The sequence below is a fragment of the Hemiscyllium ocellatum genome, chromosome 50, assembly GCF_020745735.1.
Source record: "Hemiscyllium ocellatum isolate sHemOce1 chromosome 50, sHemOce1.pat.X.cur, whole genome shotgun sequence".
NCBI lineage: Eukaryota > Metazoa > Chordata > Chondrichthyes > Orectolobiformes > Hemiscylliidae > Hemiscyllium > Hemiscyllium ocellatum.
In genome coordinates, this window is record NC_083450.1 from 2239150 (window position 1) to 2253836 (window position 14687).

At 41.9% G+C, this 14687-nt stretch overlaps 1 protein-coding gene across 3 annotated transcripts in view; it reads right to left on the reverse strand.

The window, feature by feature from the left end:
• ash1l (ash1 (absent, small, or homeotic)-like (Drosophila)) overlaps positions 1–14687 on the reverse strand; it is a 228447-nt gene that overhangs the window by 91201 nt on the left and 122559 nt on the right. For all 3 annotated transcript variants that reach the window (XM_060820802.1, XM_060820800.1, XM_060820801.1), the window contains one exon: positions 7675–7779. In XM_060820802.1, the coding sequence (XP_060676785.1) occupies positions 7675–7779 (105 nt within the window). The remainder of the gene's footprint in view (positions 1–7674; positions 7780–14687) is intronic.

Genomic DNA, 14687 nt, shown 5'->3' on the forward strand with positions numbered 1-14687 from the left:
GCATTAGGTTATACAGTGTGGGGTGCTACTGAGGAAAACAAGGAAATGGTGAAGGATGCTGCTGCTACTGTATCAGAGTGACACACGTTTATGCTATTTCGTGCTGCGTATATAGCATTGCTACTTCAACGGAGTAAATTCTTGCTTGAAAAGCCTAAACAAAATTCATGAAGTATTTGTGCAGTGCTTCACGAATTAATGTGAGGTAAAGACCAAGGTCAGCTCAGTGACAGAAAGAACATGTAGAGCTGTAATGGGAACTTCACACAACAGAGTAAAAGGGAAATGATTCAGGTGCTTTGGAATTTTACACTTAGATCCAGGAAGGAGTTCAGCAGGACTGTTTCAGCAACACAACTGCAGATAAACCCTGCTGCCTGGGAACTGAGGCAAGACACCTGGACCCCGACATCATCACCCCTTAAGTATTCCAGCTGCTATAAATGTTCAGATAGAGTCAGGCAAATGCAGATTACAACTTGACAAAATCAAACAGCAGTTTTCACTGAGCAAAGGGTCATATTGGCTTCCTGAACAATGGCAATTTCCCCACACTGTTCCTGCTCATATTTCCAGTGAAAACAGGTTTGGGGTGGGGGGAGGGGAAGTTAAAGAAATCAACGTATACTCATGAAAAAAGTGAATGGGTGAGAAGAGATCAACAGAGTAAGAGATACACAATTTCCAAGTTAAAAAAAGGACAAGGAGGAGGAAGAAACCAACCCAAAAAGATAGACATACATGCACAGAAAGAGGGAAGGCACAGAGGGGAAGCTAACCCATTTATGAAGGACAGACCATTGTGAATTGACAGACACAGAGTGAGATAAACGCGTAGAGAACGATCAACAGAAAGACTAATCATAGCCCAGTTATAAGTTATTTACTGATAATGTTGCCACCACGAGACTATGGTTGCACTTTTAAGAAAGAAGTGGAAACTAATTTTGCATTTGGAATACCAGTTACCAACTCATAAATTGGCCAAGCATTTTAAATTGTTGATAAGTGATTGAGTGCTGACTCAAACGTTGTTAGTCTATGAATTTATTAAATGGAGGTACAGCATGCGATGTGGCAGTGTAGAGTTATTATGTCTGAATAAATGTTGTCATTTTATAGTAAGGAGGGGTGATTCTGTCTTTTCAGATTGAGAATTACTGGACATCTTTACCAGATGAAGAGGACGACTGGCTAACATTTTTGCCATTCTATTTTTATCTTTGTGATTTATAATATGGTCAATTGGCCACAAAACCCACTAATTTACTGTGTGTACGCACATTATCAATATGAAAGTGAGAAAACCTGGGCTTTGTGTTATGGAGTCTGACAGAATAGACTGGTTAAAACCAACATTATCAATAATAACAAAGCTCAGATAAAGGATCATTAGACTTATCAGCATGTTCCACTCTCCACTCATGTTGCCAGCTTTTTCTGATAGCAGTGCTAACCCTTTCTCCACCTCGCCAATTGCATCTCAATATTACCTGATCATTTGGCAGGTAAGATGGTTTTTCAAATGACTGTATTCTGATGTCACCATTTACCATCTGTATTAACTCGCCTCCCGACTCCCCCCAAGCCTGTCCACCATGTACAGGAATTAAGTCAGGGATAACTATGGAATACTGTCCATTTGCCTGGATGGGTGAAGCTCCCAACACCATTCCAGGAAAGGGGAGGTGATGGCCTTGTGGCATTCTCCCGACAATATTGATTTACAGACTCAGGTATTGTTCTGGCAACCCAGGTTCAAACCTTCTAAACCAGATGGAGGAGTTTGAATTCAATAAAAATCTGGATTCGAGAGTTTATTAATGATCATTGTCATCGATTCTCAAAACAAAACACATCTGGTTCAGGAAAGGAAAGCCCCGATCCTTGCCTGATCTGGTCAACACCTTAGTCCAGACCTGAAAGCCAGGAGGTTGCCTTTTCATAGCCCTCTAGAACAATTAGGGATGGGCAATAAATGCTGGTCTAGCCAGCGAGGTCCATATCCTACAAACACAATTTTGAAAAAAACGCAGCTCACTTCACGGGACACCCTATCCACCACCTTTGACACTGACTCTCCAGCAGTGACCCACAGTGACAGCAACGTGTACAACTTACAAGATGGTAGCTCGCTTCTTTGACAACCCCTTCCAAATCAGCTTCCGCCACCTATAAGAACAACGGCAGCAGATGCATCACTTGCAAGTTCCATCCAAACAACACACCACCCCGACTCAGGAACTTGTCTGTTCCTCCAGTGTTGCTGGCTCATAAACCCTGGATTTTCCTTCTGATCAGCACTATGTGCGCAGCTGCATGAGATGGGCTACAGCAGTTCAAGACAACAGCTTACCATCACCTTCTCAAGGTGGACAATTCATGCTGGACTAGTCAGAAAATCTCACTTTATAAATGAATAAAATAAAAACCAGTTGCTGACAGATGGACACAGTAAATTTTCTAAATATATATAAGAATGATTGTTACACATGTCTTCGAAAAAGAATTCACCTCCATGTGAAACTCTCATTGTTGCTATTGCTGTGAACCCCATACTTGACAGAAACGTAAAAGCTTCAGCTGTTTTTTTTGCCTATCCCTGTCTCAAAGCATCTGTTCTCTGCTCAGGTACGAGTCCTCCCGTCTCTGGGAGGTCTCTGTTACCAGCATGCTGTGTGATGGCCAAAGTATCAAAGTCAACATCAATGTGATGATGGCCTCACCAAAGGAGGAACAGAGGCATTTGCCAGCAGGGGCCACTAAACAAAATAGAACAGTAAGAATCCAATCTTGTCCACGCAAGCCATGTGCCACAAGAAAACGGTTTCTTTTTTTTTAAAAAAAAGGAAGGCCTTTGGAAATGAACTGTGAGAAGATATACAAAGAGTTTACAAGCTTAAAGCATGTTTACTTCTCCGGTGGCACTTGAGTAATGAGTAAATTAAAAGATTATCATTAGCCAATTACAGCCTGTGAACCTGGCATTACTATAATCACATATTTACACTGACTTGTTTCAGGCAGGGTTCCAGGTACCTTCAGACGGTTCAGCAGATGTGCCAATTTGCTTTACTTCTCAAAATATTGCAATTTCAATGACCAACTATTGGAAATATGACAAAGAAAAACACAACACTAATGTAGTCGGGTGGCAGGTACACATTAAGACAGAGATTGACATGGAACTCCTTTTCTTCCTCAAATGGCATTCTCTCTACTTCACATTTCAGCTTAGTTATAAATCAAAAATATGAGCAAGGCAGTGAATAACCAGGTTGGAATTCAGGCAGGCAGTTCTGATGATGTCATGAAGTGCAAAGCCAGTTACAAATGTCAGCAGAGCTCATGCTGAATTACTGCCTAGAACTCTCTGCCAGACTGCTTTATGGAGTCTGGAGATTATAGTTTGATGTTCATTTAACATTTCATTTCTGTTCTGCTATGAGCAGTAAAGATGCTGCAACATGGGTGAAGTTAGGATAGTATTGTAAAAGTGACAGCTGCCTGGAAGCCTGCACTGTCTCACTCTTTTGGTATTTTACAGCATCTCCCCAAGATTAAACTATGATAGCTGAGGATACAGATGAGCCATAATCTAAGTGAATTGCAGTACAGGCTCAAGAGCCTCCTCCTGCTCCAGTGTACAGTCAACTCTGATGTCAGATAGCTTCTTCTACAAAATACCACTTTTCACCCATTATGAAACAATGAATAGCAGCCTTGTGGGTCTGTGCCACAGCCCAAGGCTTGAACCCATTACCCAGGCAGGCACTCGAGTGCAGTATGAAGGGAGTACTACACTGTTGGAGATGCTGCTTTTGAAAAATAACTTCAAGACAGGGCTCGCTTTGTCTGCTGTGATGGATTACAAAAATCCGGTGTCACGTTTTGAAGAGCAACACTGAGTTCTACTGGTAAACGGTCATCAAGTATCACAACTCAAACTTATGTTTGTGGGATCCAGTTGGGTACAATTGGGATTCCTTACTTGCCCACGTAACATTCATGACACTTCAGAAGTAATTTAGTGGCTACAAGTACTTTGTGCGAAGGCAGTGTGTAGATGAACGTATATTCTTCCTGCTCACTCATACCACCTGATCTGGGTGAACATCCATTGTTGGAAAGGAAATCGATATTACTGCCCTGCTACTATTCTGTTTTACCCACACCATAGTCTCGTGAAACAGAAAACTGACAGTACGTAAAATGTATTCTCTTTCTCTCCCCTGCACTCTGCAGAAACAGCTGCGCCTTGCTATGCTGCTGCTGCTTACTATCTCAAACATGGCTTAGATCGACAGAAACCTTCCAGAGGTGAAACGCAGCCTGAAGACCAAGCCCACAAACATCTGGATGCTTGAAGACTTAAAATTATTTCCAGTAACAGAAACATTTTATTTTAAAAGACATAAATAGTTAACCAAGCTATAAAACCTTCACAGTAGCAAACACGTAACATTGGTTAGAGATTTTAAAGGTAAAAACTGCCAAGTATTTCTTTCAACCAACTGAAAGCTCACAGCAAATCCCAAAATTCATCTTCATTTCCTCTCCTTCCCCTGGATATTGTCATATCTCTCCATGCATCCTCAGAATGGGCAGCATAGCTTCACCTCATCCATGTCTGGATACCATGTGCCACCAGGCTATACTGTCACACGAGGTGTCCAATCCTGTCTTAAGCTGATAGCTATGTACACAGACCCTTACAGCAAAATAAAAACCCCATTGGAGTATAATCATGAGGAGGCGCCCAGTCAGACCCAGCTATACTACATCCAACCACTATATTTTACAGAACAGAATAGAATCCCTACAGTGTGAAGCAGGCCATTCGGCTCATCAAATCCACACCAAACCACCGAAAAGCATCTGGACCCATCTGTAGCAGAACCAGACCGATTACCCTACCCTGCATTTCCCATGGCTAATCCACCTAAGCCTGCACGTCCCTAAACACTATGGGGCAATTTAGCATGGCCAATCCATCTAACATGGACACCTTTGAATGGTGGGAGGAAACTGCAGCATCCAGAGGAAACTGGTGCAGACATGGGGAGAACATGCAAGCTTCAGAGAGACAGTTGCCTGAATCAAACTTGGGACCCTGATGCTATGAGGCAGCACTGCTAGCCAGTGTGCCACTATGGCAGAGATCAGATGCTGAAGTTGAAGTATTCAACTAATGCCTCACCTGAAATAAAGTAAGCCAAGGACTGGGGAGCAAGCATTGGCAACTGGAATGCAACAGCTCACAATCACACCTCCAGCCTGTTCAACTGAAGTGGAATTTACAAGCCACCTTATCCTCATGGAGTGAAGTGGCACAGTCCACTCAATGGTAAACATCCACAAGTAGGCTTGATTTTCAACATTAAAATATAAACAATAAACGTCATAGTCTAGAGAAAAAAAAACTGTACCAGTGAGACCTGTATATTATCCAACATCTTCCTCCTAAGGAGTCACCGGACCAGAAACGCTAACGCTGATTTCACAAATGCTTCCTGACCTGCTGAGCTTTTTCAGTGACTTCTGTTTTGGATTTACAGCAACCACAGTTATTTTGGTTTTTATTCCCCAACCCCCCCCCACCCCATGAGCATCTGACTGAAGTCGAGGGCTTACTCTAAGAAAGCGACATGGTCACAAGACTGCTGAGATTACAGTGATTGATCAACTGTTATTTTTTTACTGAAGCACAAACAATAAACTAACATTGCAGTGGGCTCTCCCAGTTTAACAGACAACTTGATTCATTAAAAGCCCCTCTGCTAGAAGAATTTGAATTAATTATTAATAGGGATGGGGCTCACTGGAACAGATACAATGCTAGGACTTGTTTGAGCTGACTGCAACACTCACACTAACTTTTGTTTTGTAGTTTGCACTTCAGAGGAGTCAGAAACATGTACTTTGAGACTGTGGTGCATAGGACTGTGAAATAGTGGAGGGGTGTGTTATGTGGTTACTGGGTCAGCAAGAGAATCATTAACAAAGTAGATTACATGAAAGACTGCGGTTCCATGAGGGAGATGTTTGTTATCAGAGATAAACAGATGACACAAGACTAAGCAGCTTTGTCCTGTGGTTTTTCAGTCAACAAAGCATTTGCAAACTAGCATACATTCAAAATCACCAGGTTGGTGATCCAGATTTGGGCTGTAGAACATACAATTGTGTCATATAGTTTCTGTCAGTGAATTAGATCAAGAGGCTGCAGCACAATTACTACAGTGAGTGGTAAATAATCAGTGGCAGTACCTCCTCACTTGGGTGACTATCAGAATTCTCAAAGAAGTTAACAAGTGTAACAGATGGGTATTTTCACAGACCAAAGAACAGATAACCTAATCACAAATAAAACAACTGACAAGAGATGGAGAAGATAACAGGTAACACAAGATTTCATCTCATTGTATCAGATCTTCAGCCTGGAGTTACAATTAGGAATAACATTTGGTTGCTTCATTTCGTTTGCACCTTTTGGCTTTTGCAGACACATTGCTCCCAGCAATCAGAAACAGCAGTAAAAGTTTCCAGCCCGGTTAATTTCTGACTGTGCAATAAACACAGCAGACCATTGCACATTTGATACAAAAAGGACTAACAAGTTAATTATAAAACCAAACCTGAAAGAGATTAATGCTCCTTCCCAAACTTCACAACGATAGTTTCTCTCAGTGTACAGTGGGACACCCACCAGTGTTAAATGAGGGATAGGAGTTAACTGATTAGTTAAGTACTAGTATATATAAGGGGTGGGGAAGATAATGAGAGCTCTTGTGGTGCACTGTAACTTTGGGCCAAACAAAGTGGGTTCAGGTCAGACCTGCTCCTGAGATGTGTTCTAGCATCTCTGAACAGGTTGATTAACAACAGTTACTTGTATTGCAGTCAGCTGCAAGTGTTTTTTTTTAAAACATGAAAGTAAGGAGGAGCAAGTGGGACTCGCGCGTGGAAGAAACTTGAAGACCGAGTAGGCAAAAGCTTTTGTGTAGCATAGGAACTAGTTGTAAGGCCAGGATTCAAGTCCCACCTGCTCCAGAAGTGTACAACATCTCTGCACTGGCTGATTAGAAAATATCCAAGACCAAGTTTGGCGAAGGGCAGAGTCCTTACCTCTGGGCCAGAAGGTTTGGATTCAAGTTCCACCTGCTCCAGACATATCAAATCATCTTTAAACAGGGTTGATTAAAAATATTTAAAGAGTACTTAAGAGTAGTTGATAAACTGCATCCACAAAGAAACTGCATCCAGTATGATTCTGAGAGAGAGAGAGAGAGATTTTTGGTCTCAATGAATCAAGTAATATGGGGAGTAGGTCGGAAAGTGGGGCCAAGGCAAAGGGCCAGCCTGGGTTGCAGAGCAGGCTCAAGGAGCTCTGTGGTTTACTGCTGCTCCTGTTCTTTACCCTCTATAATGTCTCGGTTCCACAAAGAATATTAATAGCACTAACCGAGAAACTGGCTGACAAACAGAAAGGAGGACAAGTAATAAAAACTGCCGGAGAAATTCATGCAAGTCTGAGAAGAGAGCAGCATCTGTGGAAAGATGAACAGTTGACATTGAGGTGCCAAAATGACTTCTTTAGAGAAAGGGAGACTTTTGGCAGGTTTCCCAGGTTGAGGAAGGCAAATTGGAGAAAAATATGAATGATGGTCTTGCCTGCTGAAGTTGTGCACTCTGATGGAGTTCTCCTTCTGGTCGGACTGCAATTAACACTGTCCTGATGCCTCTGCGATGCCTGCTTATCGTGTACTGGTTGTAAACCTGTAAATTAGTTGAAGAGAAACAATGAGAATAATGCAAAACTATTAACTATTACTACACTGGCCATCACCCTTCCAAACAGTTATTCCCATCATTTCGGCTGCCAGTGCTAGCTGAAGTGCTGTATGAACACGGTGGCACACATCCATGTAAAACATGGGCTGTCAGAATGGAGTCAAAACCAATGCCTGGTAAGGGTCAAACAACACTTCCTTTTATAATTCACAGATCTGTTTGCTGATTTATCCAAACACAGCACCAGCCACAGTAACAGGTCAAGTGCTGCTAGCCTTTCTCACTATGGTATCGGCTGACTTAAACCTCGCTGAACAGGCAGAGTGCTTTTCAATTCAAAATTGCTTACGAAACATTAAGAAAGAGTATTGTCAGAATATATGTTCATCTGTTGAGATTTGAAAAAAACACAAAACCTGACAGAATGCTTCATAAAAAAATTACCCAATTATAAAACAAAATATATAAATGAGCCATATCTTTTGCCTGTAATTTTTACACAATGTCCTGTAAGATAGAAACAGTAAAATTCCATATATAGCTTGGAATTCTAATTGCAGTGAAATCCATTTCAACTCTGTCAGTTATCAACTGGATAAAAATAATTTTGTTCTAAACCTCCATCGGACAGCATGCCTTTGAGAAGTAGTTTGTGAACACTTCTGTCTTTCTGTACACAGTTTGATTATAGTTTCAAGTGTAAATAAAAGCTCACTGCAGCAAGGTGCCACAGTATTCAGAACTTACAACAGAAGCAACTGAGAAATATTCAGACATCGGAAACAAACCTAGGTTATAATGACAGAACAACATGATCTACATGTCACCTGAGGCATTGCAAAGGTGCAGAGTTGAAGCATGTTACAGAAGTGCTAGCTCATTCAGATGACATAATCAGTCACTCCCATCTTTCAGTTTTTGAAATGATCGGAACTAAGCAGAATAAGAATGGATATTTACGTATTTCTTTGAAAAATAACGCATGCAATTTCGTTCATTTCGAAACCAATAAAAAACACGATTGGGAATGGCACTCCTAGCCAATTCCGCCTCTTCCCCTTACGCCCCCAAAATCGATAAGAACAGAGGCGATTTAGGAGTGTGCAACCCTCTGTTTTCACTGAACTCCGACAACTCACTCCAGACTGGGGATTGACCCTTGGCCCTATTGGTTTGTGGTTAGTGGTGTGCTAGCTGGTGGCTTTCCTCACCAGGTAAACATGGAACGGATATTTCATACTTAAAGCGGACAGGGATGGGGAAAAAAAATGATGTAATTTCCCCTGCTGACAAAGCCAGTGCTGCTTTCCGATTTGCCATGAGATTGGGCCAGTGTAAAGTCACCAGAATTTCCACATTCCATGGGTGGATACCCAGTCCTTAGTTGGGATCTCTCCAGAGAAGCAAAGCTGAGGCCAGAAACTGAACTATTAACATGAAGCTATCAACCTTAAAAATGTGGGACAGACTGCTATCAAATTCTAAACAAACTAGACAGAATTAGTATTTAACACTTAGCATTTTGCCTTTGGCTCCAGAGGCAATACAATTGCTAAACATGACCAACTTCATTGAAAACTGAAGATGTGCTATTTTCTGGTCCCAAAGTTTCCTATGTCAGTTAAACCACAGGCACACATGGCTTCAGTTGAGTCACACACTGGTTGAAAGGAATAGGTTTCATCTGACTCACATCAATCAAGAAAAAGAGGCTGTGTATTACTTCCTTGTAGCTGTAACTTGGGCTTCAGACAAACTGACCAAAATTACTCAACCAGATTGGAAACCCCACGCAGGCTCCTAGCATGAATTTTGGGTCCTCAATATCTATCAAACCACCCTCTCCTAAATTCACAAACAGATTTAACTCATCACTGCTCATGTTGTCAAAAATATTTTGCAGAGAGAGAGAGTATATGAAGAATGACAAATGTGGCCATAAGGGATACAACAGTATGTGAATGCAGCTGTGAGCAATTCCAAGAATTCTTTACTGAGTAGTCTTGTTTCTCAAATGACCTGAATAAATTATACTTGAATAATTTTTAACAGTGCGTTTAAAAATAGCCATCCTCTCACAATACAGCACCAATTTGTTAAGTTATGGTGGCACAATCTTTGAAAGCAACCTAATGAGCTCCTGTGAAGCAAGAATACTACAGCTAAGAGAAAAGAGGTACACACTCCAGTAAATGGGCAATGAAACAGCACTGCATCAATGACATGCAACTTTGGATGGGTGAAGAGAAAAGAGGGGCCGAATGGGAGGGAGGGAGTTCAGTTTGTACCGAGTCAGATGGGGTAAGGAAGGGAGGTGGTGATTTTGGGGAGGGGGGGGGGGAAATGGAGGGAGGGTGACAATGGGACGGTACAGTCGCTCAGTGGTTAGCACTGCTGCCTCGCAGCACCATGGACCCGGGTTCGATTCCAGTCTCAGGCAACTCTGTGGCATTTGCACATTCTCCCTGTGCCTTCGTGGGTTTCCTCCGGCAGTCGAGGATGTGTGGTTGAGGTGTTTTGGCCATGCTAAATTACCCATAGTGTTCAGTGATGTCTTGGTTAGGTGCATCAGTGAGGGATAAATATAGAGTAACAGGGTAGCAGAATGGGTTTGAGTGGGATACACGTCGGAGGGTCAAAAGGGGCTGTTTCCATACTGTACGGATGCGGTGATAACTTTTATGAAAAGATGTGAATTCAATGACAAACAGTTAATCTAAAATCTGATCAAAAATATCACCTGTTCTCCTGGAGAGAGAGTTAAAATTCAACTGAGAGATCAAAAACAAAGCTCAAGCTTTAAATGTCAGATGACCAGAAACAGCACTGAAGTAACTGACATCATGCTTTGGATTAGAAGCAAATTTCTTCAGTTGAATAAAGCTGCAATTTCTCTAGTAGCATGCCCCTCCTTTGCCATATACTTCAACTGAACAAAAGCATTCTTAGCTTCAGGACAGAGCATTTTTCCACTAAGATCTCTGCTTCCAAATTGCTTTGCCTCCACTTGTACTTTGATTTCTCCTGAAGCCTTTGATTTGTTACCTCAAGACAAAAAAAACATATCGTGTAATGTACCAAGTGCTCACTTGCTCAGCACCTACAGTGGACTAATTCAGCACCATGTCTTCCAAGCATCAAATTCAAGTGCTGGTTCACATCATCAAGTTCCTTCACTGTCTCGTACTTTGGATTCTGTAACTGTGTCAACCATATATCCTCTCTTGAATTCTTGAGCCAGCAATCACACTCTTCTTGCTCTCTCCTCAGACAGAATGGAGTGGCACTAAAAGAGGCTTATCTTGTGTCTACAGAAAGAGCAGGAAGATCACATTCGATTAGAGCAGTTAGCAGCAACAGGGGAAGTTGTATAATCCACTTCATTGTTGAAGCATATACAGTGATTCTCGGCTGTTTATACTACGTATTTACAAGAATGGTCTGAAGCTGTATTTTATATTGAGATTTCTGTTGGTTTGACACAGCATCTGTTGTCGTGTCTCCAGGATCTAACAGATGGAAGAAGTGGTGCAACTTACTCAAGTGCAAACAATGATTGCAGATTGGTTCCAAAACAAGTAGTAGTTTCACAAAAATGCATGCTATTTGCAAGAATGTAAGAATTTTACTACAAACACCTACTACCTATACAGAAGAAATACGAGGCACATTCATAGTCATGACCATGTACTTCCTGCGCAAGGTGACAATCCGCTCTGCCTTGCCTTATGGTATATGTCAATGACCTGGTTTGTTCAGGTGACTGCTCAAAATCAATCCTAGACTTTGGGAGGGTTACAAATGAACCCTCCCAAGGAAAGAGGAAACTAATTGTTTCAATCAATTCTCTCCGCTGCCACGCCAAACCCACCTTACCCAGAAGCTTACTTAGTCAACCGATATTAGTTTAAAACTCTAGAATTATAAAGGGAGATGAAAGCAAGACCAGAAGTTGAATGAAAAGGGAAGATCAGACCTTAATACATTTGGCCTCCAAGATCTTGAAGCTCATTGTCTGCTAGTTAAGCCACTGGACAACTTTAGCAGCAAATCCATGAATAACGTAACATAAGAAAGAGAAGTGGACCATCTGGTCCTTCAAGCCTGCTCCGTCATTGAGGGCTGATCTTTTTCTGCCCTCAGCTCCACTCACCTGCTCTCTCCGCATAACCCTTTGTTCAAAAAAAAATCTTAGCTTTAAAAGCATTTACTGAAGTAGCATCAACTACTTCACCGGGTAGGGAATTCTACTGGTTGACAGCCCTCTGGGTGACGTGTTTCCTTCTCAATTCGGTCCCAAATCTGCTTCCCCTACTATTGAGGCTATGCTCTCTTGCCCCAGTTTCACCCGACAGTGGCAACATCTTACCAATTTCCCTGCATAATTTTATGTCTGTAAGAGGGAGGGGGGCTTATGTGACATTGAGACGAGATGGCTCAGATAAGGCAATGGAGAGTTAAGGATTAGCTAGGAAGGATTTAAAGCGAGAGTTCAGAGGAGCAAGGAGGGGACATGAGCAGTCTTTAGCAGGTACAGTAAAGGAGAACCCTAATGTTTTCTACTAGTATGTAAAAATTAAAAGAATGGCTAGGGTAGAAATAGGGCCAGTCATAGACAGAAGTGGGAAGTTGTGTGTGGACCCTGTGGAGATCAGAGGAGTGCCAAAAATATTTCTCATCCCTTTTCACTTAGGAAGAAGAGAATATTATAGAGAAGACCGAGATATGGGCTATTAGACTAGAAAGGATTGAGCTTATTAGGAAGGAGGTGTTGTCAATTTTAGTCATGATTTGGAGATGCCGGTGTTGGACTGGGGTATACAAAGTTAAAAATCACAACACCAGGTTATAGTCCAACAGGTTTAATTGGAAGCACACTAGCTTTTGGAGTGATGCTCCTTCAAGTGATTGTGGAGGGCTCGATCGTAACACAGAATTTATAGCAAAAAGTTGCAGTGTGATGTCACTGAAATTATACATTGAAAAATTGATTGTTAAGCCTTTCATCTGTTAGAATACAGTGATAGTTTCACTTCTTTCATGTCTAAATCACAAAACCCTCTATTTTAAAGTTGCATTCTCGGGTTCGCTGTTAACAATGGTGATAGCGAGACAATATGTTGAAGGTGTTAGCCCCCTGTGTTCTCGGTCTATGACCTGATGTTTAGATTGATTCTAATCTAAAAAGTGAGATAACGGAGTTTTACATAAATTCATGCAGATTTTGAGCTCAGAGTTCTACATGAATGTATGCAGGTTTTGAACAAAGTGCAATGTAACTCTGCAAGTACAAATTCACCCCACAGAATATATGCATGCATGTGGGTCTTTGTCTGTCTGCGTGTCTCTGTCTGGGGTGGGGGTTGTGAGTGTGAGATAGTGTGTGTGTGTGTGTGTGTGTGTGTGTGTGTGTGTGTGTGTGTGTGTGTGTGTGTGTGTATGTATGTATAGAGAGACAGAGAGTGTGTGTAATGGGTGCAGAGTGTCTTAAGTCTGTGAGGGGGTGCATGCGAGAGTGTGGGAATGTGTGTGTCTATAAGGGTGTGTGGGGGGTGTACCTGTGTCCATGTGTATGAGAGTGTGTGTAGGAATGTGTGCGCGCGCGTAGGAATGTGTGTGCGCGTGTGTAATGGTGATTTACAGATGAAAGAAGTGAAACTATCACTGTATTCTAACAGATGAAAGGCTTAACAGACAATCAATTTTTCAATGTATAATTTCAGTTACATCACACTGCAACTTTTTGCTATAAATTCTGTGTTACGATCGAGCCCTCCACAATCACTTGAAGGAGCATTGCTCCGAAAGCTAGTGTGCTTCCAATTAAACCTGTTGGACTATAACCTGGTTTTGTGTGATTTTTAACTTTGTCAATTCTAGAAGGTGTGAAAATAGATAAGCCTGATGGGTTATCTAGCAGGGGGGAGGGATGGCACAGCCTTTGGCCTTGATCTTTGAGTTGTCATTGTCTGCAGGTTTAATGCCAGAGGACTGGAGGATTGCAAATGTTGTGCCCTTGTTCAAGAAGAGCATTAGAGATGACCCAGGTAATTATAGACCAGTGAGCCTTATGTCTGTTGAAGGAAGAGTTTTGGAAAGGATTGTAAGAAATAGGATTTATCATCTAGCAGGCAACAATTTGATTTCAGATAGTCAATATGGTTTCGTCAAGGGCAGGTCATGTCTCACAAACCTCAGTTTTTTGAGAAGGTGATCAAGCAGGTGGATGAGGGTTGGGCAGTTGACGTGGTGTACATGGATTTCAGTAAAGCCTTTGTTAAGGTTCCACATGGTAGGCCTTTGGAGAAAATGCAGAGGCGTGGGATTGAAGGTGATTTCGAAGTTTGGATTAGAAACTGCGTTTCTGTAAGGCGGCAGCAAATGGTGGTTGATGGAAAATATTCAGCCTGGAGCCCGGTTACTAGTGATGTGTCACAGGGATCTGTTTTGGGACCACTTTTTATAAATGACTTAGACGCAGACATAGGTGGATGGGTTAGTAAGTTTGGTGGAGTGGTGGACAGTGTGGAATAACGTTGCAGGTTGCAGAGGAAACCGGGCTGAGAGGTGGCAAATGGAGTTCAATGCAGATGAATGTGAGGTGATTCACTTTGGGAAGAATAACAGGAAGGCAGAATACTGAGTCAATGTAAAGATTATTGGTAGTGCGGATGTACAGAGGGATCTTGATGTCCATGTATATAGATCCCTGAAAGTTGCCACCCAGGTTGATAGTGCTGTTATGAAAGCATATGGGTGTGTTAGATTGTATTGATAGAGTGATTGAGTTCTGGAGCCATGATATCATGCTGTAACTGTACATAATGCGATCTCACTTGGAAAATTGTGCACAGTTCTGGTCACCCATTACAGGAAGAATGCGGAAGCATTAG